The following is a 25000-nucleotide window of genomic DNA, read 5'->3' as shown; positions in this document are numbered from 1 at the left end:
CTCCATCCCTAGTTATAAGTTATGCATAATTATAAACATTTATTGTTTATTGTTAAGTGAAACAAGACAAACAAGTGTTAAATAAAGGCTTTTTAACTGCGTTCCTTGGCTCTGAGTGTGCGAGAAGAACTTCCCGATGGGATCCCTTGCTGACTTATTTTAAGTGTTGGTATTTAAGTCTTATGAGTGCATTATAATGCAGTATACAGTAAATGTGGTTATAACACATTATAGACCCAAGTCACCCAACCTTAATATAAAGTCTTATGCAGCTTTAGCTCTTCATCTATCGGTACACACACTCCATCTGGCCCAAGGCGAGGTGTTATCACTGGATCTTGTATAGATAATGGAACCAGCAGATGAAGTCCATCATATTGACAGGTCAATACGAGGACCGTGGCTTCCTGGCGTTGTACTTATTAACTCTGCCTCTCTCAGGTGGCCGGGCAGCGTGACAGTTAATAACGTCTTGGATGTGTCTTGTGTTTCTCTCTCTCTCTCTCTGCCTTGTTTCTGTACCTGCATTGCGTTCTTCTCTCTCTCTTTCTGTGTGTGTCCCTCTCGCTCCTTTCTGTCGCCTTTCTCTTTCTCGTTTCTCCTTTGTAATGCAAATCTTTGCTACTGGGGGGTCCCTGATACAACTCATTTTGAGATGGGGGGTCCAAATACCTATAATTTTGGCATGAATAGTTTGAGAACCACTGATGATAGAAATATGAGTTTTTCAAAAAAACTTTTAGGTGACATTTATAGAATGGGGTCAATATCGTATATTCAAAGACTTGCACAAAGTGCCACGCTCTGAGCTTGTACATCTGCTATTTTTCACTAGTTAAACCATAAAATAATGATTACGATGGTTACATTCTAGTGGTTAAAATCTAAAATCTAGCGTCTCCTTTCTGTTGCCTTTCTCTTTCTCATTTATCTCTCTCTCTCATTTCTACCTCACGCACACACACGCAATTATATCGTCTCTGTCGGGTGGAAACGTCATACGTCCAAAACCGTTACTTTTCGGCATTCTAATTCAGAGTCAAAAGTATCAGAAAAAATGAACAAAGAAAAAACACAAAAAGTTCAAACATGGAGTTAAGAGGTTTCTGCCCGACAGCAACGATATATTCACAGGGTTTCTCGTGCTGTCTATTAAGTTATTCTATCCTCTTCTACCCTTTCCTTCAGCAACCCAACATCAAGCAGAAGTTTGTCGCCTTGCTGAAGAGGTTCAAAGTGTCTGATGAGGTAGGCACCGCCTTCTCGCCTTTCCCTTTCTCTCTCTCTCTCACACTCACTCTCATACACACACACACATCCCTACCTAACCTTGTGACATTTCCCCTTGCACGTCTTTCTGTCTGCGCTCTGAGCAAATGGTGTAGAATGTGTAATGTCAACGCGTTCAATAGCACCAGGGTTCCTTGCTGGCAAAAATCAATATGACCCAATATCTGAACGCTGGCCTTCAGGAACTCATTTAGATCTGGTATTCAAGGCACAGCTGCTGTATCTGGGAATGTAGTAGAAATGGGTCGACCATGTCTGAATGGTTAGAGGGGCCTGTTCCAGACCTCAGCAGTGTGTGTCGAGGTGTCCCTGCTCAGTGGTGGAAAAGTACCACATTTTTGGTATCAATACCATCATGTAGAAATACTCTATCATAAGTCAAAGTCCAGTATTCAAAATGTACTTCAGCAAAGTATTGGCATCAAAATATACTGAAAAGTATATATACCAAAAGTAAAAGTGCTCATTTACAGATCCATCTAAAATAATTAGAATATTGTGTTAAAATTCATTTTCTCCAGTAATATATATATATATATATATATATATATATATATATTTTTTTTTTTTTCTTTTTACTTTTATATATTCTAAATTCATTGTGCATACAGTGAAATATGCAAAACCTTTTTTTGTTTTAATTTTGATTTTGATGGCATACAGTATTACAGCTTCTTCTCCCTTCTGGCTCCACAACTGTGGAATGAAATCCATGTGGCAGTCAGAGCTGCAGACTCGCAGACTAGTCTGGAGAAGAATACAGAGAACTTCTACTCTTAAAAAGATTCCTCAAAACCAGTTACAGAAAACCTTTCTGGGGGGGTTCCTCACAGGTTACCCTATATAGGCTTGTACTCTAGAAAGAAGAAGAAAAAAAAAGAACTCTGAAAGTTGTAGGTGTTTCTTACAGTGTGATATTTTAGTTCAGACAGAGAGATGTGTGGGAGAGGAACAGCAACACAGCTACTGTAACTGTTATTGTACCAATCTGTTGGCGTTCCAAACTCCTGACAACACTTTAACCCTTTAGAATCTGGAAAGCATCCGTGTCATTTTAGATTTTGGCATTGGCTATTCAAAAATAGCAGACGTGCTAAGCTCACAGTGTGGCACAAAGTCTGCTATTTTTGAACTTTTTGCCTTGTGCCCCCTCAATGAAATCGCATGCCCTGAGGCCACAGTAGCCTTAATGCCCCAGCTGACTCTATCACTTTCTCCTCTCTCTTTCTTCAGGTAGACAGTGTCACCAGTGTCTTTCTTGTCAATATGTAGATGCCAGTGTCTCTTTCTTGTCAGTATTTAGACACCAGTGTCTCAACACTGTGTGGAACTCAATATTTGAGTAAGACTGACATCATATTTGATGACATGAGATTTTAATCGGCTCATAAACTGCTAGAACAGATTGTAAACATAATATCACAGTATCATCGTGTTATAAACGTCCCCGAAGTGGTTGAAGGTCACATCAGCGCCACTGCCGATACGGTAAAACTTCCAGTTAATGTGTAGAAATGTGGTCTTCCAGCATTCTCGTGTCGGAAGAGAACTTCCTGTGTTCTATCTGTCTGGACGTGTTCACTGATCCAGTCACCACTCCATGTGGACACAACTACTGCAGGACCTGTATCACACGTTACTTGGACACTTATGATGTGTGTAAGTGTCCGCTCTGCAAGGAAACCTTCTGTAAAGGGACAAAGATTCTCTGTCAATAGAGTTCTGTCTGAGATGGCCGATCAAGTCGAAAGAAGAATTTGAACGAAAGACAGAGGCTGAAGTTCAGCAGATGATCCAGGTGATGACGGTGTACGACCGCTGGAAGAAGAACAGCCGCAGTCGCTTCTATTGAGCGGAGATGGACTGAACAGTCTACACAGCAACACAGGCGGAGTGAGAGTTCTCAGGGCGTGATAGTTTTTTTTTGTTTGTTTGTTTTATCACAAATTTTGTCACGAAAGATTTGTGAGGTCAAACACTCTGTGAAGCTCAGCAAGAAAGAGGCAGACAGAGTGATGGCAGGTCTTCAGTGCTCTGATCAGCTAGCTGTATTGAAGAGAAGCGCAAAACAACAGAGGAACAGGCGGAAGGCCTCATCCAAGAGCTTCAACAGGAAATCACTTGGTTAGAGACGAGAATCTCTTGAGCTGAAGCAGATCTCACACACTGAAGACCACCTCCACTTCCTCCAGAACTTCACTTCCATCAACACCCCTCCACCCACCAAGGACTGGAGGACAGCTGTGGCTCAGCTGGAGAAGCTATGTGATGATAACCTGACTGCGCCAGATGGTGGCAGCAGTGCGCAACGCTCTGCCTTTACCATCTGAGATCTCTCAGGGAGAGTTGATAACTCTCGTAAAGTTCCCGGGCCGGACGAATCAGCGGCAGCTACGGGCGGGCTCTGAGCGGCTCTGAGCCAATAGAGTCTGATTGCAGACCACGTGGAAACCCAGGAGGCGGATTCTGGGTGAAATGTCATGCAGACAGACCAATATGAGTGGTTGGAGTTGGCACTCCCAGACTGTGATAGAGACGGCCCCATCCAATCACCTGCTAAAGAATTTGAAAAAATGGCCCGCCCCTTACATCGGGTCTGCCCGAGCAATCCCAGATGTAAGGCAGAGCGTTATGCAGGCATACGCACTGCTGCCACCATCTGGCGCAGTCAGGTTAATGTGATGAATTAGATCTGAAGAGATTTCCAGCCACCGTGGCTTCCGATTGGTCTGTGGTGCGGGGCAGAACAAATACACCAGTGTGTATTGGCTGGCTGATGACGTAGCTACCCTAACCCTACTCTGATTTGTTGGAAAACATCCAATCAGCAACGACCTCGCCTAAGTCACAACGGGCGTTCAGAAATACTAGTCAACTGAATCATTTCCAGACTGTGATGCGGAGAGACAAAACAAATTGCGGAACAGAGCAAGCAGCCTGGCACCCAGGCTAATAACACTCAGTTGATGTAACTCTGGACCCTGATACAGCACACTGAACTCATTCTGTCTGACGATGGAAAACAATTGAGTCATGGAGATGTAAAGAAGAATCTCCCAGATAACAACAACAGATTCTCTAAATATGGCGATGTCTTCTCAGGAAGCTTTTACTATGCGATTCAGGTTAAACGGAAGACTGGGTGGATTATAGGAGTGGCCATAGAGTCCATCAGCAGGAATTATACCATATTAGGTCCTGACTATGGTTTCTGGTCTATAAGATGGGATGGAAATGATTACTGGGCTTCTGCTAGCCCTGTCGTCCTCCCTGTAAGAGAGGAACTCCAGAAAGTGGGAGTGTTTGTGGATTATGAGGAGGGTCTCCTTTTATGAAGTGGAGGCCAGAGTTCATCTCTACTCTTTCACTGGCTGCTCCTTCATTGAGAAACTCTATCCATTCTTCAGTCCTGAGCATAATGATGGTGGTAGAAACTCTGCTCCTCCATCTCTCCTGTCAACGTGGGGAGATGATGGAAACTTCCAACCTCGAAAAGAAGAAAAACATGAAGTTTGTCCCCTCCAGTAAATTAATTTGAAAACAATTTAGTAATTTAAAATAAAACATTGCACAAAAAAGTAAGGAAACTTGACTTCAGTCCATTATATTTCCCCTTTAATAATACCAATTGGTATTGTGTTTTATATACTCTTTATCGTTGATTAGTCACCTTTACAACACGGTACAGCTTGTAAGCATAGGGCCTTCTTGGAATGAGCAACACAGCCAAACGTGTGGGTAGCACAGACCCAAAAATGTGCCAAAATGGCCTGTAATACTGTTCTGTTGGTATTCACATTTGTTGCTTGGAGCATTGAAGATTGCTCTCTCCCACAGTAATAAGGACAAGAAAAAACAACACATATTGACCATGTATACACTTTATACATTTTACACTCAGTGTCAGGGACCTCGGTAGCGTGTGGAAGACCCATACGCAGTCACAACATCTTGGCACCTCCTCCTCATGCTGGTCACCAACCTAGCCACATTTAGCTGTGGGATGGCATCCCATTCCTCAACCAGGATTTGTCACAAGTCAGCCAACATGGTTCTGTTGGTCACTCTAGCACGTACTGTACAGCTCACCCAAGCTTATCCCACAAGTGTTCAATTGGGTTGAGGTCTGGACTCGTGGAGGTACTCTCTGATGATCCTGGCTCTGTGGGGGCGAGCTTTGTCATCCTGGAGGATGGCATTTAGGTCCCAAATTCTGGCAGAACCAATGCTCGGGTGCTAGGCACACACCTGTGACTGGCACACACCTGCCAGCACGTGAACCCCAAAACGAGAATGAATGCCAGGAGAACAGTATTACATGCCATTTTGGCAAATGTCATGCTTACAAGCTGTAACATGGCCTTAAACCATACAGTATACTGTATACACCTTGAGTTTCAGTCAGCGCAAAAACATGCAGATTTGTTTCACCGAGGTTCGTGTGACGTATAGTTCTCTTATCAACGCTACCACACGGCTACAGTAGGTTTTCAGGCCGCAAGGGTCTGTGGTGGGTGCTGGGCGGAGGACCTCACAAACGTAACATGCCCATATATGCCTTAATGACTAGTTAGTATAACTCTAACAAGGACGTTACTGTGTGTGTGTGTGTGTGCGTGTGCTTGTGTGGTCCACCAGGTGGGCTTCGGTCTGGAGCACGTGTCCAGGGAGCAGATCCAGGAGGTTGAGGAGGACCTGGATGAGCTGTACGACAGCCTGGAGATGTACAACCCCAGTGACAGTGGTCCTGAGATGGAGGAGACAGACAGCATCCTCAGCACGCCCAAACCCAAACTGAGGTACTGTACAGTGTACACCCTACACACTAACACTAACCCAAACCCAAACTGAGGTACACATTTAAAATGCTCAAAACACATCCTAAACCACCGTTTCCCAAACAGTGGGTCGGTACCCATTTGTGGGTCATGGACACATTTTTATGGGTCACTAAATGCCAAAACATAATAAAATATAAATAAATCCCCAACAATGCAACATTTTTCATGAAAGAAATCTAAGATTTTTCAAAAGAATGAAATTAAAAAATACAAAAATCTGAGGAAATTCCATAAATTAGAAATAAATGTTGTGAAAATAGCCGATCTACAAGCACACAACGTGGCTTTGCGGCACGAAGCCACGTTGTATATTATCCGTCTGACCGGTCACACAATGACCACACTGAAAATTGATTTTTTAAAATTGAGAGTTCCATTTAAGAATTCAAGCCAAAAAAAGGAAAATGTAGGAACTTTGGATTGAGCGTTGATATGGATAAACGTACAGAGATACAGACATACCACCTTTCCAAGTGAAATGGGGTAGAATTTGCCTCGGTCTCGTGAGCAGCATGAAGATAAATCAGAGGGGCGGTTTCATTTTCCAAGATGCAAACTGGGTGATGCAAATGTGTCGTGTCATCCACCAGTTTAATAGCATCAGATATGTTCTTGTGGCTGTTCATGCATACATGATACATGCATACATGCTGCACTTACAATACACACACACACACACACACACACACACACACACACACACACACACACACACACACAAACGACAACAACACAGGCAATAAAGGACACAGCGACAAGGTCAAGCACCTCTTGGATAGACAAAGCTGATGGAACTGGTTGTCAATACTACGCCCCCTCTGCAGGTGGAAGTGAGTGTTACAGTGCCCCCTCTGCTGGGGAAAGTGAGTCATTGCGGTTTTCTTTGAGCGTGTTAGCCTACACTTTAGTTTCATTTCAGACAGATCTAAATGAAACTTCAGCTTTGTTTTGAATGGAGTCGAACTAAGTGATTGAAACTCACTTGGTTGTGATAGAACGTACAATTGTAATTATACCCTCACTGTCTGTAAGCCAGTGGTTCCCAAACTTTTCAGGTCAAGACCTAAAAAAGTGAAAACTAGCAGATCTACAAGTGTGCGCTGCATTGCGAGCTTCTAGATCGGCTATTTTAATTTCTTAGTTTGTTTGTTTTAAAATGTATAAAATTAATACTTTTTTAATTATATGGGTGAAAAAGTATATTCTTTATGTAGGAAAAAAGAATAGCCCTTTGTTTGGGAACCAGTGCTATAAGCCTTCAAGTCAGGAGTAGGCAACCTCAGGCACGGTTGCCAAAATTGGCACAGGGGAGGGTGATCACTGGCAGAAGTGTGAGAGAATTTATATTTTAAAATAAAATATTGTTTTAAATGTGGTCAATTGCACTAAGTCACCCAATTTTTAGCAAATTACATCCTGCACATAATTCTACATTACCGTAATTAAAATGTGTAACTTTTACTGGGGAGGGAGTCGGGGAGATAGGTGGGTTATTGTACTAATGATCGTTTTAACAATGTCCTGACAATCACAATATGTCAGAATGTTGATGAGATGTCATTAAAATGACACTGAATATCTAGAAAATAAAAACTGACCCCTGCTTTAAGTGATGAATAATTGACCCTAAGGAGTGTGTGTGCGTACCTCTGTGTTTGTGTGCAGGCCTTTCTTTGAGGGGATGTCCCAGTCCAGCTCCCAGACGGAGATCGGCAGCCTGAACAGTAAAGGCAGCCTGGGACGGGACGCGGCCTTCAGCCCTGTAAGTAAACATGAGAAGAACACAACTAGAATGCATAGAAGAAAAACACAGCAAGCAGTACACATTGAAAAGCATTCAGTCGATGTGTGTCCATGATGACCAAGACTCTTAACCCTCGCGAGCGAGTGGCTGCTCACTACTAGTTGTTATAGGTTGTTACGTTGAAAATGTTAAAAGTGTTAGTTTGGTGGAGCCACGAGCATGTTTGAACGTGTTCTGGCTTGCATCAATGGAACTAACTTAAAGGAGTAGTTCACCGCCAAAATTATTAAATTGAACTTTTATATCTAAGGGGAAGTGGGACATAGAACAGAGCTTTCCACCCACCGTGGCTTCCGATTGGTCTGTGGTCCGTGGCAGAACAAATACACCAGTGTGTATCTTTAACTTTTAACTTTTTTTTGATCAATTACTCACCCCATGGAGACTTGAGTTCAATATCTTTTTTTTGTTTTTGTCGCATTCCTAAGCCAATAATTTGATTATAATAAATTTACCCCCATTGATTCCGGATGGAGGCCCAAATGCATTTGGGTCTCCATCCAGAATCAATGGGCCTACAAAAAGTCGCCTCAAATTATTGGTTTAGGGATGTTTTCTCTTCACAGATGAGTAAGCCTGGCTACGCGAGGCCAGGTTCTGCCTGTTCAGCAGGGAGAAGCATTAGGATGGATAACATGTTCCTCCTCCTCACACAAATCACATCACACCCTCCCGCTGAAACTCTGTCATTGTCAGTTGAGAAGAAGTGGCTGAGAGTGACTCCATGCGTATCGGAGGAGACATATGGCTTTGCACACCCTCGCCCAATAAGAACAACAGTAGGGTAGTGACAGTGACAGATAGTGATACATTACATGGGGAAATTGAAAACAACTAAATTATGTAGAAAAAGAAGAAAAGACAATGAAATGTTTGTTCTGTTGGGGGTGCATATGGTAATTTCTGTTGGAAAATTTCTTGGGTAAAAACTGGGTCCTGCAGAAAACTAGTAAAACCCATTTACACCTTGTATTAAAATGTAATCTGGATCTATTCTGGATATGGACAATGCATGTCAATGTGAGGCAGCACACATTGCAGTCAGAATTGAGAATAAGATGTGTCCTTACTGTCACTTGGGATAAGAGAGCATTAGGCTACATCGGTGGTTCTCCAGCAAAAGTAGTTAATAACATGGCATCACAGTCATTTTAACCACTTGATCATTGGCTATTCAAAAATAAAAATAAACGACAAGCTTCTTTTCATTGGGGCACCTTGGCACAAAATATTTTCTGATGGCCGGGGAGTTCCACGGCCAAATATATATCAATTTGGGGGTCCTTCACTTGAAGAGGTTTGAGAACCCCTGGCCTAAATGGAAGAGAGAGAAAGAGAGAGAAGGACTCCTGTCTGTAATGATTATGGTTACTTGCATAGCCACGGGGAGATGTTTTGAGTAGTGAGTGCTCAGCTGTGTGCTGCTGATCTACCCTGTGTTGCGCCTGCTAAACGCACGCCATCCGTTTTAAACCCTAATGAAACATTTATATACCGTAATATAGTTTTTACTAAGAGACGTCCACATTGGCTTTTCAATCAGACGAGCAATAACAATAAATGGTCTCTCTTTTTCTCTCTCTCGGAAGCACATGAACGGAGCCGTAAAGCCGTCAAATGTGTAATCGTAAAACCTTTGCGTGAATGTTGATTAAAATATAATTGACTAAAGGAATTAACTATGCTTAATGCGGGATCTTAAAACCAGTGTTGCAGTGCTGATTCAATGTTTGTGGGGTACGCGGTTTTCATGACGCTATGCGCACGTCGCTTAAAGGACAACTTTGTTTTTTTACAACAAGGGTTCATATTTTAGATTGTAATTAGAGAAAAGAAAAAGTGAGTGTTAAAATGTTTTCATTTGCTTAGTTCTATTGTTTTATTGTGTTTACCGTGCTAAAATGTGGGGCATGCGTACACATGGGGGCATGCGTACAAGTGGCTAAATATGTATTTTTAGACACAATAAGCCAGCAGTTTCTTTATTGCTATTTACAGTAACACTTCTAGCCCCCATAAGTCACATCCAACCATGGAAGGTTGCGTTGTATCTTGGGAATGGGCTTATTCTGTGTAAAATGACATATTTAGCCACTTGTACGCATGCCCCCAACCACTGAAATAAGAATATCTAAAACAATAGAAAGAAGTAAATGAAATAATTTTAACACTCATCTTTTATATTCTTTAATTACAATCTAAAATATGAACCCTTGTTGTAAAAAACTAAAGTTGTCCTTTAACACCTACTATATAGCTCTATAGATGCCTTAATGGTCCACGTCACATTGATCCAAACCAGTATGCGCACGCGGGTCGGCACCAAATGAACCCCACCGTTCATAGGATACAATGGATGGCACTCGTGTTTAAAAATGCATTCCATCAAACTTTCAGATGCCGTTTTTCTCCCAGTGTGGAGGAAGAATTGCTTAGGATTTTTACTGTAAATTCTCACTCTTGAAATATATAATCCTTAGTTTCTGTTGATTGTAAACAATAATAGCGATTCAAAACAGTTGTCCTTCAAACCCCACCTCCATTCACCGTCATCAGAACAGAGGGAGCGCTCCTCATGATCATCAGAGTACTGCTCGCCCAGCTGCAGTCCATGAAGCCTAATTTATGCTCCGTCTTGCGACGGTGTCGCGTGCAGACCTCCAAGCTCAGAAGGGTTGCATTGGTGACGCGATGTGAGTTTGTATATCAGCTACTCTTGACGCGGAATACCGTTGTGCAATGAAGTATATATGTCTCGATAGGGCGCTCCCATGGGAGAACCTCACTAGCACACAAGAGGACGCTGAATAACCAGCGCTCCCCAAAACAACAGGTTTGGGGATCTTTTGGGAATTGATTACATGATACAGTCAGCTGTGCATTCAGTCTCAATGTTTGTAAACAAATAATTGGTCTATTGGTGTGCATACTGGCTCCTTTCTTTGTTAAAACACACTGTTGTGACACTAAATGCATGTCAGTTTGCGTCAGAGGCGTGACCCCTGCTCAGAAAAGTGTTTCAAGTGGTTGATAAAATAATATGTAACGGCCCGTAAAAGTCGGTCTAGGGACCAGGTCAGTACATATTATCACACTGAAACCAAGTTGCAAAAATATATAAGATTTATTACAATAGTTTAGTGTGTTACAAAAATACTCTTTTCTTTATATAAATACAAAGTAGCAAATATAGTTGGTATCAATTGTATCTAGAATATATTATTTACTACGAGGCTTGAATACATTATAATAACTAGCCCTTACCCGTTCAAAGATATGAGCTCCGAAATGATGTGCAGTGTGTGGATTATGGGATGTGCACTGTGCACACAGTATATGAGGGATGGAAAGTAACTTTAACTGGTGCTTGCATGCTAATATGTAGGAGCATCAATGTAAGAAATACCCGTTCCATTTAACGGCTACAGAGATACTGTGTACCGATCTGCATGATTTTGGACAACATCTGTAACAGGGCCAGAACCACCCCCCCCACCCGCCCGCCTGCCCGCCTGCCCGCCTGCACACACACACACACTCCTCCCCCCCCCCCCCCCTGTGTGTGTGTGTGTGTGTGTGTGTGTGTGTGTGTGTGTGTGTGTGGGTTTGTGTGTGATTGTGCATGGCCTGAACAACAGCGGCCCTCCCTTAACATGTGTGGTCACAAAAGGTACTGTAGGCTAAATAGATATAGATACACCATAAAAATGCAATTATACAGCATACGATTTGTGAAAGTGACAAACGGGCTTCACAGTTATGTCAGGTGTGTTCATATGCTGATGGTGATGCGATTTCAGATCAATTGCTCCAGCCACTGAGGAGAAACGCGGTTTCAGACAGACAGACAGACACTCAGACAGACAGACAGACATTCGGAAAATTATATGTTAGATAGAGAGGAGAGGATGAGTATAAGCTCATGCGGTGCGCGGCCGACGGCATCGCCGTGACACAGACAAGAACTACAGACAATTGGCTCTACACAAACAAATGAACCCAAAACAAAGCAAATGGAACGAAATAATAATAAGCTACATATAAAGAAACGAAAAATACAGAACTTAACCAAATCACCTTCCCGAAGGGTGTTAACCAAACAATAATCCAAACACAAAAGAAAACACCAGACGCTGGGCAGCAGCGGCGGGGAGGCTAATGCTAAGCAGGCACTCCAACATTTTAAGAGTATTAGGCATATTTTGTTTATCGTGACAAACAATATCGTAAATCACGATTATTCTTGGTCACAATAATCGTGATATGACCTTTTCGTATTGTCCCATCTCTACTGCAGATTAGTCTGTCCCCGCTTGGTTGTGATTGGACAGAGATTCCAGACTAACACCCGAGGCCAAATACATATCGGTTTGGAGATATTTTGCTTCAAAGGGTTTAAAGACATATTGTGCCATGATTTTTTCCCCCTACAACATAATCATCAGGTATTATGATTATACTTGGAGGAAGCTTTTTTTTTCAAAAAGTGTACAGAAAGTTTTATTATGATGTTTTTATGTGGCCACGTCCACCAGTTCATTAAGTATGCCTGATTGTCAGGTGGGTGGTGACCCAGCTGAAGTTAGCCACACCCACAGTGATGTTGTATGGTAAAAAAAGGGGAGGGGTGGTATTGTGATGTCATAATATCAGTATGTTTCAATTGGGCCTTTCAACTTTCAGGAATTAATCAAAAATACACAGGTAAGACATATTTGTATATTATAACCACACCTGGGGGTCTATTAGAGTAATGTTAACTCCATAGACACATACAAAACTATGGCACCACCTCTTTAAGAACCTCCGTCTTATGAGCCCGGGGCAATCATTAGTACCATATTTTATTATAAACATAATACAGAATCACATGGCGGAAATTAGGACAAAATGATAAACCACCTGTCTTATTTACAGCCAGTTGAGTTAAGGCTAATTTCTTTTTTTTACAAAACACAATCTAATTATAACAACCCAAACTCATCAATATTCATTCATTCTTAACCTCCTGGTGGTGTGTGGCGCCTGGGGACTTGTTTAGCTGCTAATTGGCAATAAAGAACAATGTTTGGAGGAATTTGTCTGTTCATTTAGCTCAGTCCTGACCATTATTGTGCTGCTGTAATGCATTCCATGTGTTGTTTTTCAGGGTAGGGGTTGGTTTTGGATGGACTGTCAAATCGAGTCAGGGTATCTTAGGCAAAGTCAGCCATGTGTCCGTCATATTTTTGTGTAGAAACAGGAACTCTGTGAGGATCCTCCCCCTTTCTTAGTCCACTTCCTCCTGGGTGCTTCTGTGTTAATTCCTACTAACAACAATACTACATGTTTATGGCAGTGGTGCTGACTGCTGACACATTCTGCTGTTAGCAGAATCTACTATTTTTGGTGAAAGAGTTGGCCATACAGTAGATGGAAAAAGGACTCATCAAGTACAGTGCAAATCAGGTCTGTTTTACTAAGCATAGTGAAGTGATATTAATGTACTCTAGTGATATTGAATTCCAAATATTATCAGATTCTTCTGCGGCACCCCTGGACTGGCATCACGGCACCCCAGGGTGCCACGGCGGCACCCACTTTGGGAAACCCTGGTCTAAAAACGCAGTCCTAGAAATCCGCAGATAAATTATGTTTCACCCAGTGTGTGCACAATCATGTAGCCTTTTGGAATAGAACCCGTTTAATTGGAATGTTCATTCGGTATTTAAACTGTAAGTTATTTTAGTCGAGGCTCTCCCCGAGGCGCTATAAGGCACTGAAGAGAAAGTGAATGTTTTTTTTTTTTCTTTTCTGTGGAAATTCTGCTGACCTTTCGAGTGTGTATACGGTGTCGTAGTGTGGAGGAAGTCTTTATTATCCCTGCAGGGCCAATCTTTACAACCCCTGTACTAGCTGTTAAAGAGCTAGTATTGTACCGACAGTACACACATCCAGTACAATATATACCGGGAGCTCATAAATTCCAAGGAACCAGTGCAGTGAAGCACATTTTAGGCCGTTAAACTCAAGGGTCAACCCCATTTGGAAGATTTCTTATTTTTTAATGTTTATTAGAGAGGGTGTACGATAGTCGAGAAAGTCTTAAGACAAGTTGGAGAGAGAATACATGCAGCCACAGCAGTGGCTTTTTAATGTTTATTAGAGAGGGTGTACGATCGATAGTTGAGAAAGTCTTAAGACAAGTTAGAAAGAGAATACATGCAGCCACAGCAGGCCTGGAGTAGGATTGAAGTTCAACCCACAGGATCAATATTATTTAGTAGCGCTTGTTGTGATGGGCACTGCAGCCCTGTGACGCCTTTGTGTGACGTGTGTAGCATGGGACTGTGTTACCTGGATATGTGGGTTAACCCCTAGTTTGGTTGAATGTGCATGTTCTATTCGCACTGTCATTGACATTCCATGCGGGAAGGATATAAAGCGGTGATTCTCAGGTACCCTCTCTACCCACTCAGTCTACAAGTTATTTTTTTTAACTTCTTTCATATTAAGCTATATATTCTCATAACACCAGTAAGACGCGAGGTCATGCTGAAACAACAGAGACTGACACAATATGTCCATATATGGGCATTCCCAGATATGGGCTTAATATTGATGACATCAGGGATCTCCATATATGGGCATAAAAGTGTGGTTGCCGTGACGCAGGTCACACTTGCAAATGAATTCTGTCTTGGCCACATGTGACTGACTGACGCACATGCGCTGCAGGTTTTCATAGTAAATGCGACCTACGGTCACAATGAATACAGCCATTTTGCGGCATGTCTCTAAAAAGAGATCCTCCAGATCCAGCGTTTCATTTATTTTATCATAAACAAAAGAAGTTATTCAGTGATCACACACGTAATAGACTTATCCTGTATCCATGCCCAGCTCACTGATATTTTGATATTGAATACTGTATTAGTCAAAAATGTAAACGGCACGGAGGTGCAGTAAAACACTTGGGCTAAAAGCATAACACAAAAAAAGTCATAGGGGACTTGTTTCCAATGTGGTCCTGTGTAGGCCTATTCTATTCATCAACAGAGCATAGAATAGTAATAACACATTAATACATGTCAACAACAAATATTAATGGCTATATTTAGGAGAAATATGCTGTATGACCCCTCATTTTAAGTGGATTTAAAATCCACCTCTGCTTGTTTTCTGACAGACGCCTTAACCATACAACCCAAGGTTCACCCACACAGTTCAACATCACTTCAGTAGATTACCGAACTGCTTTTTAATTTCTTAATTCACATCGATAAGGGTTTATTAATTTTCTCCCACCAATCGCGTGTCTTTGCCTTTGTCTTCCCAGCAGGGGGAGCAGCCCGCCCTGGAGAAGATAAAGACCTCCCGCAGCCGCAACCTGGAAGAAGCCCTGTCTGAGACAGACACACTGGTACGTGTGTGTGTGTGTGTGTGTGTGTGTGTGTGTGTGTGTGTGTGTGTGAGTGTGAGTGTGAGTGTGAGTGTGAGTGTGAGTGTGAGTGTGAGTGTGAGTGTGAGTGAGTGAGTGAGTGAGTGAGTGAGTGAGTGAGTGAGTGAGTGAGTGAGTGAGTGAGTGAGTGAGTGAGTGAGTGAGTGAGTGAGTGAGTGAGTGAGTGAGTGTGTGTGTGTGTGATTATGGTGAGTCAGGACCCGTGGTAATGTAACTCCAAGGGGGATACATTGCCATCTGTGCGGAGAGTGAGAGAGCAAGGGAGAGAGCGGGCAAGAGAAAGAGAGAGAGAGTTGAAATGTGTGGGAAGATGATAAAATAAAATTGGCTAGAGTCCCCAAGCCGACGCTAAGAATCTGTCACTGTGTGTGTGTGTGTGTGTGTGTCTGTGTGTGTGTGTGTGTGTGTGTGTGTGTGTCTGTGTGTGTGTGTGTGTGTGTGTGTGTGTGTGTGTGTGTGTGTGTGTGTGTGTGTGTGTGTGTGTGTGTCCAGGAGCTTACAGACCAGGAGCTGTTTGCAGAGGTGGGCCCCTGCATCACCGTGTCAGTGGCTGAGAAACCCCGTACGCCCATGAAGAACAGCAAGAGTGAGGGCCAGACCGTGCCTTCTCCCAGGTAACGATACACAGCTAGATAAATTAAACATTTTAAAACACACTACACATATATCGTCGTTATCGGGCAGAAACCTCTTATGTCAATTAGATTTTCTCGTAAATTAACACTTCCCTGCAAGCCAAATGACGTCATGATGACGTGATGATAACGTCCTCCGGTGACTCCGGTGACAGAACTAGGCCAGATCACAGCACATAATGGGGATGATCTTGATGTCATTACCAGGACGTCATATGGACTAGAGGAGTATTCTTATTGTTTGTAATATTAGTTGAAATGTGAGCATATAAGGTTATATTCTGGGACATACCGTATCTGACTAGTTATGATATTTATCTGGCCTCGATCTGACCCTCTCTGATTAATCCAGGATGTCAGTTTTCGTGGGCAGGATTTATGTTGGTTGAAATCAGGTGATATTCTAGGCCAGATCTGACTAGTCATGGTTTGACTTGATCTGGCCCCAATCGAGACGTCACTATTTGGTCCAGGTCCTGACTGTGCTTGCTGGGTTTACGTCTGTGGTTTTCAACCCTTTTCATTTCAAGGTCCATTATTTATTCTGCATTTCAGCCACGGACCACCATTTCATATGATTTAGCCTCTCAGACACAAACTTAGAATATTTAGGAGAGATGACAGGCAAATGTTGATCAAAATAACAATTCTTCTACATTCTCCAATTTTGTAGACTTTGTAAATTAAGTAATGCAGATGTTTAGCTGGGGACCACCTGGAACCACCTCAAAGAACCACTGGTGGTCCCCGGACCACTGGTTGAGAACCACTTCTCTACGTGATCCTACTACAGCGTCTCAACAGAGCATCAAAAGTAGCAGATCTGCAAGCTGGAAAGGTGGCGAGAAGCGACACGCTTTGAGCTTGTCGATCTGCTATTTCTGTATTTAAATCCTGAAAAGTAACAGTTTTGGACATGTGAGGTTTCCACCCAACAGAGACGTTATATTTGACTTTAATACCAACACCCCAAGGAGCATGGAGATTAACAATATTCACTCTTTGTGTATACGCTGGCGGCCCCAAGTGGCAACAAGAGGTAACTGCTTTGGTACTTGCACTGCTGCAGATCATTGCGGAAAATGTACACCTTTTTAATCAGGTGGAGATGGACTGATCTTATGTCGATCGATACGGTGCATGGATTAAAGTTCTCCGTCGCCACAACTCATTTGTCATCTGGATTCCATAGAATACCAGCACATCTTCTATGGAGGCACGTCGTGCTGCGAAAAAAGATGATCTACAAGCTCACAAAGCGTTTTATCGCAACCTATTGTGAGCTTGTAGATCTGCTATTATCCTCTGCGCTTGCAATTTAAGTACTATAAATCAGCCGTTGCAATAACACACAGGGTCACCAGCCGAGAACAGTTTGGCTTTTGTTTTGGTTTTGGGCAAAACCAAGAACCACTAACCCAGTGGTTCTCAAAGGGGCCTTTTCCACCGGCAAAGAACCGTTCTGGTTCTTTCTCCCGCCTATGGGATGGCAACTTTCTTGGAACCTTGGTTCGTTCTTGCGAACCGGCCGCGAACCAACTTTTACGGTTGGGAACCAACTTGGTTCTCTGTGGAAAAGCTCACCTCTGGTTCATCCCATAGGCGGGAGAAAGAACCAGAACCGGTTCTTTGCCGGTGGAAAAGGCCCCCAAACTGGATTCCAGGGACTCTGTGGGTTCCTTTAGGCCGGGGGATCTAAATTGACCCATGCAAGTCTGTAACTCTGTCAGTATACAAATGGAACCAATTTGGTTCCATTTGTACACTGTCAGAGTTACGGGGAGACCTTGAAATATGAAAGTTTGAGAACCACTGCACTAACCTATGACTCCCCACCACCCCCAGGTTGGAAGGAAGCCACACCCCCAGACAGAAGCATGGCAGCACGCCCATGAAGGAGAGACAGCTGTCCAAGCCGCTGAGCGATAGGACCAACAGCTCTGACTCGGAGAGGTCCCCCGAACTGGGACACAGCACGCCGGTACGGGTCCACGCACGCACACGCACAAACGCATGCACACAAGCACATGCACCCACACATAATTTTGACATCTTTATTCGCGTTTTACATTTAAAGGAGTAGTTCACCCCCAAAATGACTTTTTTTCTATTGATTAGTCACGCCATGGAGACTAGAGTTCAATAATATTTTTTGGTTTTTGTCACATTCCTAAGACAAAAATTTGATTTGAGTAAATTTACCCCCATTGATTCCAGATGGGGGTAAATTTATTGTTATCACATTTTTGTCTTAGGAATGCGACAAAAAACTAAAAATATTATTGAACTCTAGTCTCCATGGCGTGACTAATCAATAGAAAAAAAAAGTCATTTTGGGGGTGAACTACTCCTTTAACAAGACATTTTTTAACACAAACAATTTTAGGTGAACAAACTTGGGAAACTCAACAATACAGACCCATCTAAAAAAAAAAGAATATTGTGGAAAAAGTAGATTTTTGTGAAACTTACATAATATACGTTAAATACTATTATAACTTATCTCTTAGCAAAATTACACGCATGCGTTTTTGACATACTGTATGGCCCAAGTGTGTGCCACCAAAATTGTGGGAGGAATTCCTGCAAAAAAAGGTTTACTTGGAAGAATAAAGTTGGACAAGAAGTACTATAGTCTGGTTCCCATGCGAATAAACCTCATGTGGCCACTCTATGACATCAGTCATCTATGATGTATCTTTTTTTAAGGGGGGGTTTGAACAAATCATATTGTATATTGAATACTTTGAGGCCAGTCTATGACACCAGCACTATGACATCATGATACTATATTTATGACGTCAGGGATCTCTATATACAGCCATGAAGGGACACACACACAGGTGACATCATGCATGGAATGACATCACGACAACATCACCCCAACCATATAAAAGTCTTGCTTTCATCTTGTCGGTGGGGAATGTTGTTGCGACCGTAGGTCGCAGTTTAGTTGCGGCCGTAGGTCGCAGTTTAGTATCAAAACCTCCACCGGCCGTCCGTCGGTCGGTTGGTCGGTCGGTCGGTCACACGTCACACCTTTGCCCTGCTCATATCTCCGCATCAGTATGACATCACACCACATGTGTACACAAACCTTTGTGTACGTTGCTGTGGCAACAGTCTGTTGTTGCTGGTCTGTTAGTGTACGTTAGCAACCACCTTAGCAACCATGGTTTTACCCTAGCAACCAACTGTTTACCCTAGCAACCAACTGTTTACCATAGCAACCATGTTTTTTTTACCCTAGCAACCAACTGTTTACCATAGCAACCAGATACGCAGAGCAGGGATCTCCATATATGGGCATAAACAGGTGACATCACACTGATGTCAGATACTCAGAGCAGGGATTTCTCCATAATATATGGGCATAAAAGGGATTCTGTTAGGGATCTCATTCTCCATATATGGGCATAAAAGGGATTCTGTTAGGGATCTCCATATATGGGCATACAAGGGATTCTGTTAGGGATCTCCATATATGGGCATAAAAGGGATTCTGTTAGGGATCTCCATATATGGGCATAAAAGGGATTCTGTTAGGGATCTCCATATATGGGCATAAAAGGGATTCTGTTAGGGATCTCCATATATGGGCATAAAAGGGATTCTGTTAGCTGTTAGTGATCTCCATATATGGGCATAAAAGGGATGCTGTTAGGGATCTCCATATATGGGCATAAAAGGGATTCTGTTAGGGATCTCCATATATGGGCATGAAAGGGATTCTGTTAGGGATCTCCATATATGGGCATAAAAGGGATTGTATCCCAGATGATGCCCTGTTAGGAGATCCACACTAACAGAATCCATATATGGTCCTACCGACAGCTGCTATAAGCCAACCCTGGCGATAAGGTCTGAGTCGAAGAAATGCTTCTTTCCTGGCAAGAATTGCCCCTTTATACTGTAGGGCTCGTTTGTGTATTGTATGACATCACGCCACATCATCGGCTGAGGACTGTGTGATGTCATCATATCTTCATATATGGAGACATAAGTTGCTCATGCCCAAATATGGGCTGGTGAGGTCAGACTTAGTGTGATGCGTAGGTTATCTCCATATATGGAGATTCAACTTCAATGAGTAACTATGGCAAACTGTCAACTGCCCGTATGTCTTGATAATTGGTAAAACAAATTTTTTGGCCTATTTGTGGAGATAAGCGACCAACGGTCGCTTATCTCCCGATTAGGGAGTCTTACTGGTTGGTAAAACAAACTTTTGGCCTATTTGTGGAGATAAGCGACCAACGGTCGCTTATCTCCCGATTAGGGAGTCTTACTGGTATCAAAACCTCCACCGGCCGTCCGTCGGTAGGTCGGTCGGTCGGTCACACGTCACACGTCACACGTCACACCTTTGCCCTGCTCATATCTCCGCATCAGTATGACATCACACTGCTGATGACATCACAGAGTCCACAGCTGATGATGTGGCGTGATGTCATACAATACACCTGGAATGTTGAATCTCCATATATGGAGATAACCTACGCATCACACAAAGTCTGACCTCACCAGCCCATACTTGGGCATTATATGGAGATAACCTACGCATCACACAAAGTCTGACCTCACCAGCCCATACTTGGGCATGGACGACTTATATCTCCATATACGGAGATGGCCATATATGGAGATACGATGACATCACAGAGTCCACAGCTGATGATGTGGCGTGATGTCATACAATACACATGCCAAACTTTGCACACACACTCCTTGCCTGCCAATCCACAACCTCCACCTCTCACGTCATACGGGCAGCCATAGTTACACCTGGAATGTTGAATCTCCATATATGGAGATAACCTACGCATCACACAAAGTCTGACCTCACCAGCCCATACTTGGGCATGGACGACTTATATCTCCATATACGGAGATGGCCATATATGGAGATACGATGACATCACAGAGTCCACAGCTGATGATGTGGCGTGATGTCATACAATAAACAAACAAGCCCTATATAAAGGGGCAATTCTCACCAGGGAAGAGAGCATTCCCCACTAGCTGTTTGTAAAGGGATAATAATTCACTAGAAATGAAGAGATTTATCATATTGCTTGTTCAGCTTCTCTTTGTGGTTTCAACTGTTGCCTCAAAGAGTGGGAATGAATCACCAGGAGCCAGTGTGTTGCTGCGCGATGTCAGCGCCTTGACACTTTACAAGGATCGCTGGACCACAGGCCGCCGTTCCAGCCCCGTTCCCCAGCTCAGATGTGTCGGCGGCTCCGCAGGCTGCGGGGCCTTTGTCCTCCAAGTGGTCCAGTGCACTAACAAAGGGTGGGACGGAGTCGACGTCCAGTGGCAATGTAAGGCAGACATGGACAATCGGTACCGCTTTGGTCAAATAGAGGTGAGCTGCGAGGGCTACAGCCATCCCAAGGACCCCTACGTCCTGACGGGTTCCTGTGGGTTGGAGTACAAGCTGGAGCTGACGGAGGAGGGCCACCGCAGGGCGGCCCAAGGGGCCGCGGCCTTTCAGTCACTAGTCAGTCTGCTAGGAATGGCTATGCTGCTGCTCATCATAGCCTGTGCCATCTATCAGATCTTCCTCGTTGGAGAGCCCACTCGCCCTCCTCGCCCTCCTCCATACAATCCAGGCCATGGTGGAAATCCAGGCTATGGCTTCCACAATGACTACTACAGCAACCAACAACATTACCCAGGAGGCTGTGCTTCCACCGGAACAGGAGGAGGAGGAGGTGGCTTCTGGACAGGCCTGGGGACAGGAGGGATACTTGGATACCAGTTTGGAAGCCACAGGAGACAACAACCCCACGGCGACAACCACTTCACAGAGGGCAGACCTGGACCCGTACCTGATGATCAGCCCTCCAACAACAACAGCTCAGGGACACGCACTGCATCAGGGTTTGGAGGAACCAAAAGGAGATAGGAAGCTGTGTGTCACAAACTGCTGCACTGATCAGCACCACACGTCCTGTGCACCCCAGTAGACCAGGGGTCTTCAACGTTTTCAGGCCAAGGACCCCTGTAGTTGAGGAAGAGATGAAGCAGGGACCCCCACAACCTTATCATAGATTCCATATAGTTTCATTGTTTGACAGCACAATCATCAGTGTATTTTGGATATGTCAATTTGTGTTTACAGATATTTAACCACTTGAACCATCAATACTTAATAAACTTGACCTTTCACTCTGTACTTAGTCTGCTCCTCTTCCCCTCTACACCATAGCTCGCAGCGCGAGGCGGTGGGCGCTTGTAGATCGGCTATTTTTGGTTAAAGTTCTCAGAATAAGGACACTAGGGTTCAAGTGGTTAATATACCACTAGAAGAAAAAAAGTTTCTATCACACAAAGATTTGGAGGACCCCTTAGAGGTCCCGGACCCCCTGCTGAACTCGAAAGAAGAAGTAGAAGACCCCTGCAGTAGACCTTTCTTTTGAAGCGGTGAAAACCGCTTCCTATGAGTGGCCTTGTGTGTATCACGCCCATATATGGTCATTTTAGTCCAGAATGAACAGGCTTTTTCAAAAACAGAATTTCCGTTTAATTACCATATATGGTGATCTCAGTCCAGAATGAACAGGGTTTTTCAAAAACACAATGTATGTCACCTCATGTCCATATATGGTCACTCTAGGCCAGAATGAACAGGTTTTTCCTGTCCCGTACGTGCAAAATATCAGTCCAGAATGAATAGGCTTTTTCAAAAAGCAAAATGTGTGTCCCATGTCCATATATGGTCATTTCAGTTCAGAATGATTAGGCTTTATCTGTCCTGTACGTCCAGAATATGTGTGCGGTGTCCCTCCCGGTCAGATGAATGGATACTTTGAGGATTGGTCAAGCTTCACATGATAATTTGGCCTTCAGGTTTTATCTGTCTTGTACATGCAATAGGTCTCACCTATTGCAGCAATGACAAATAGCTGCATAAGAGCAAAAGCGGCACAATAAGAATATACAGATGCTAACAGAATGGTAAAAAGGAGCATTAAGGCAGACAAGAGTAAATACATTGAAAATCTAGCAGAAGTTGAAAAATTTAGTAGGCCACAAAGATAACAGAAACTGAAATAATTATAGAGGGATGCAGCTGACAAACAACTAAGAGATCAGCAAGCAGGACTTTTTATATATTGTTTTAAAACCTATTATACCGGCTGTCATACCGGCTCTCCAGACAATTCTATACTAAGATTCACCGCTTCACTTCGAACCGAGGTTTGATTTTTTTTTTACTTATTGTATTGAAGTCAACGACGAGTCATCTATGATGTACCAAGTCTACCAGCGTTGGAGAGTTTGGGGATTTCCTTATGTGTTTCAACCAATCAGCAAACCCAGTTGAGAAAGACACACGCCTTGATTCCTAGATAATTGATAGATACCAGAAAATAATGAAAGTCAATGAGGTCGGATCGGGCTGAAGCCATGCCCAAATTTGTGTCATATAGAAAGCATTCTTGTGTCCTGTCGGCTGAAAACTCACAATGCCTGACACAGCCCCGGGTAGGCTACTCAAGCTAACGAAGAGCATTTTTGTTTTCCTAAACAACAAGAAAACAAGGAATATGGGTGCTTTCCACACTGGCCTGGGAACACCTCGGTATACTCCTGGAGGGAGTGGAGGAAGTTGCTCAGGATAGGGAACTCTATCTGGAAATCTCAGTTGGAACTGTTACCCCCGCGACCCAATTCCGGATAAGCGGTTGAAGATGGATGGATGAATGGAAATGAAATCGCACCTGTGCGAAGTGACTGTGAGCAGCGCTCACTTCGCGACACACATGCATATCTCCTTGTATGGGCCGTTCTGTCCGTGATGTCATGTTAGTTAGGCTACTTTATGTCTATGAGTGCTAATACACACAAAGTGAAATGTAGGAGGAGTGATTTGCACCGCTCAAAAGAAAGATGAGGAATTTGAGTGGTTTATCCCTTTTTGAATTGCAAAACAGACAATGGAGTGGAGTTCCCATGGTTGATCGGTCTGGGGATCTTAGTATAATGTGATAGTAATTCAGTGCTATAACCAACATACAATAGCTCTTTCCTAATCGCCCTTTCTGGGGGACAATTCTGGTGGCTATTTTGTTTTTCGCTGCTCGGGTCTCAAATATTATTTATATTCACAGTTTCATGGCAATCGCACGCTGTGTTCATGATTTGAGGCATTTTGTTCAAAACGGACCACTCCAGAAAACTTTGGAAGCCAATCTCAGCCAATATGAAAAATCAGGCTAATGTGAAAGATTTGGGCAACTGGTTCTACTCTGGCTTCCAGAGAGTTTGCGTGCAGTTTCACGCCGATGCTAAAGATTAGCTGTTCACAGACGGACGGACAGACACATAGTCTCGCCCATGCCGTTGTTCTGGTGGAGACAAAAACATCATATAGACAACAGAAAAATAACACACAAAAACAAAGATAAAACAAAACTCTTGATCATTCTTTCAAACTAAAATTGATAATTCATTCATAAATAAGAAATATCAATGTCAGTGAGCTGTAAAGTTATCATTGATTTATAGTAATTATATACTGGTAGGTATCAAATCGTTCTGGTTGCCTACAGCAACCACACTAACTAGAAAGAGTGTGGTTGCCGTGGTCCCTTTTCAAGTCAATGGGGGAAATTAATCCACTAATATTTGAAGACCCATATATGGAGGCCCCTGATGTCACCAAGCCCATATCTTGAAATGCCCATATATGGACATTCTCATGTGGTCTATATATGGACATACTCTGTCAGTCTCATGTGGTCTATAATGTCAGCATGTGGTCTATAATGTCAGACATCAAATCCATATGGATCTATTTTTAATTAAAGTCAATGGAGACAATTAATTCACAAATAAATGTATATAAATTATAGATGTATAATATATTTCTTGAAACTTTCATATTTCTTGAAACTTTCATATATTCTAGATATTTTGCACATTCAGTGAATTATTCCAAACTTATTTTGTTAAAGTTTTTGAATTTTTATGGCATACA

General features: G+C 43.0%; 1 protein-coding gene across 2 annotated transcripts in view; it reads left to right on the top strand.

The window, feature by feature from the left end:
* Nucleotides 1-25000, top strand: part of pacs1 (phosphofurin acidic cluster sorting protein 1) — a 139963-nt gene that overhangs the window by 102532 nt on the left and 12431 nt on the right. For both annotated transcript variants that reach the window (XM_080742175.1, XM_080742174.1), the window contains exons 8-13: nucleotides 1189-1248; nucleotides 5929-6089; nucleotides 7797-7893; nucleotides 15254-15337; nucleotides 15869-15990; nucleotides 17857-17992. In XM_080742175.1, the coding sequence (XP_080598301.1) occupies nucleotides 1189-1248; nucleotides 5929-6089; nucleotides 7797-7893; nucleotides 15254-15337; nucleotides 15869-15990; nucleotides 17857-17992 (660 nt within the window). The remainder of the gene's footprint in view (nucleotides 1-1188; nucleotides 1249-5928; nucleotides 6090-7796; nucleotides 7894-15253; nucleotides 15338-15868; nucleotides 15991-17856; nucleotides 17993-25000) is intronic.

This window comes from Nannobrachium achirus (genome assembly GCF_963921795.1).
Source record: "Nannobrachium achirus genome assembly, chromosome: 14".
In the NCBI taxonomy this organism is placed as follows: domain Eukaryota; kingdom Metazoa; phylum Chordata; class Actinopteri; order Myctophiformes; family Myctophidae; genus Nannobrachium; species Nannobrachium achirus.
The sequence above is the reverse complement of the archived record's forward strand: the minus strand, read 5'-3'. Positions and strand labels throughout refer to the sequence as shown.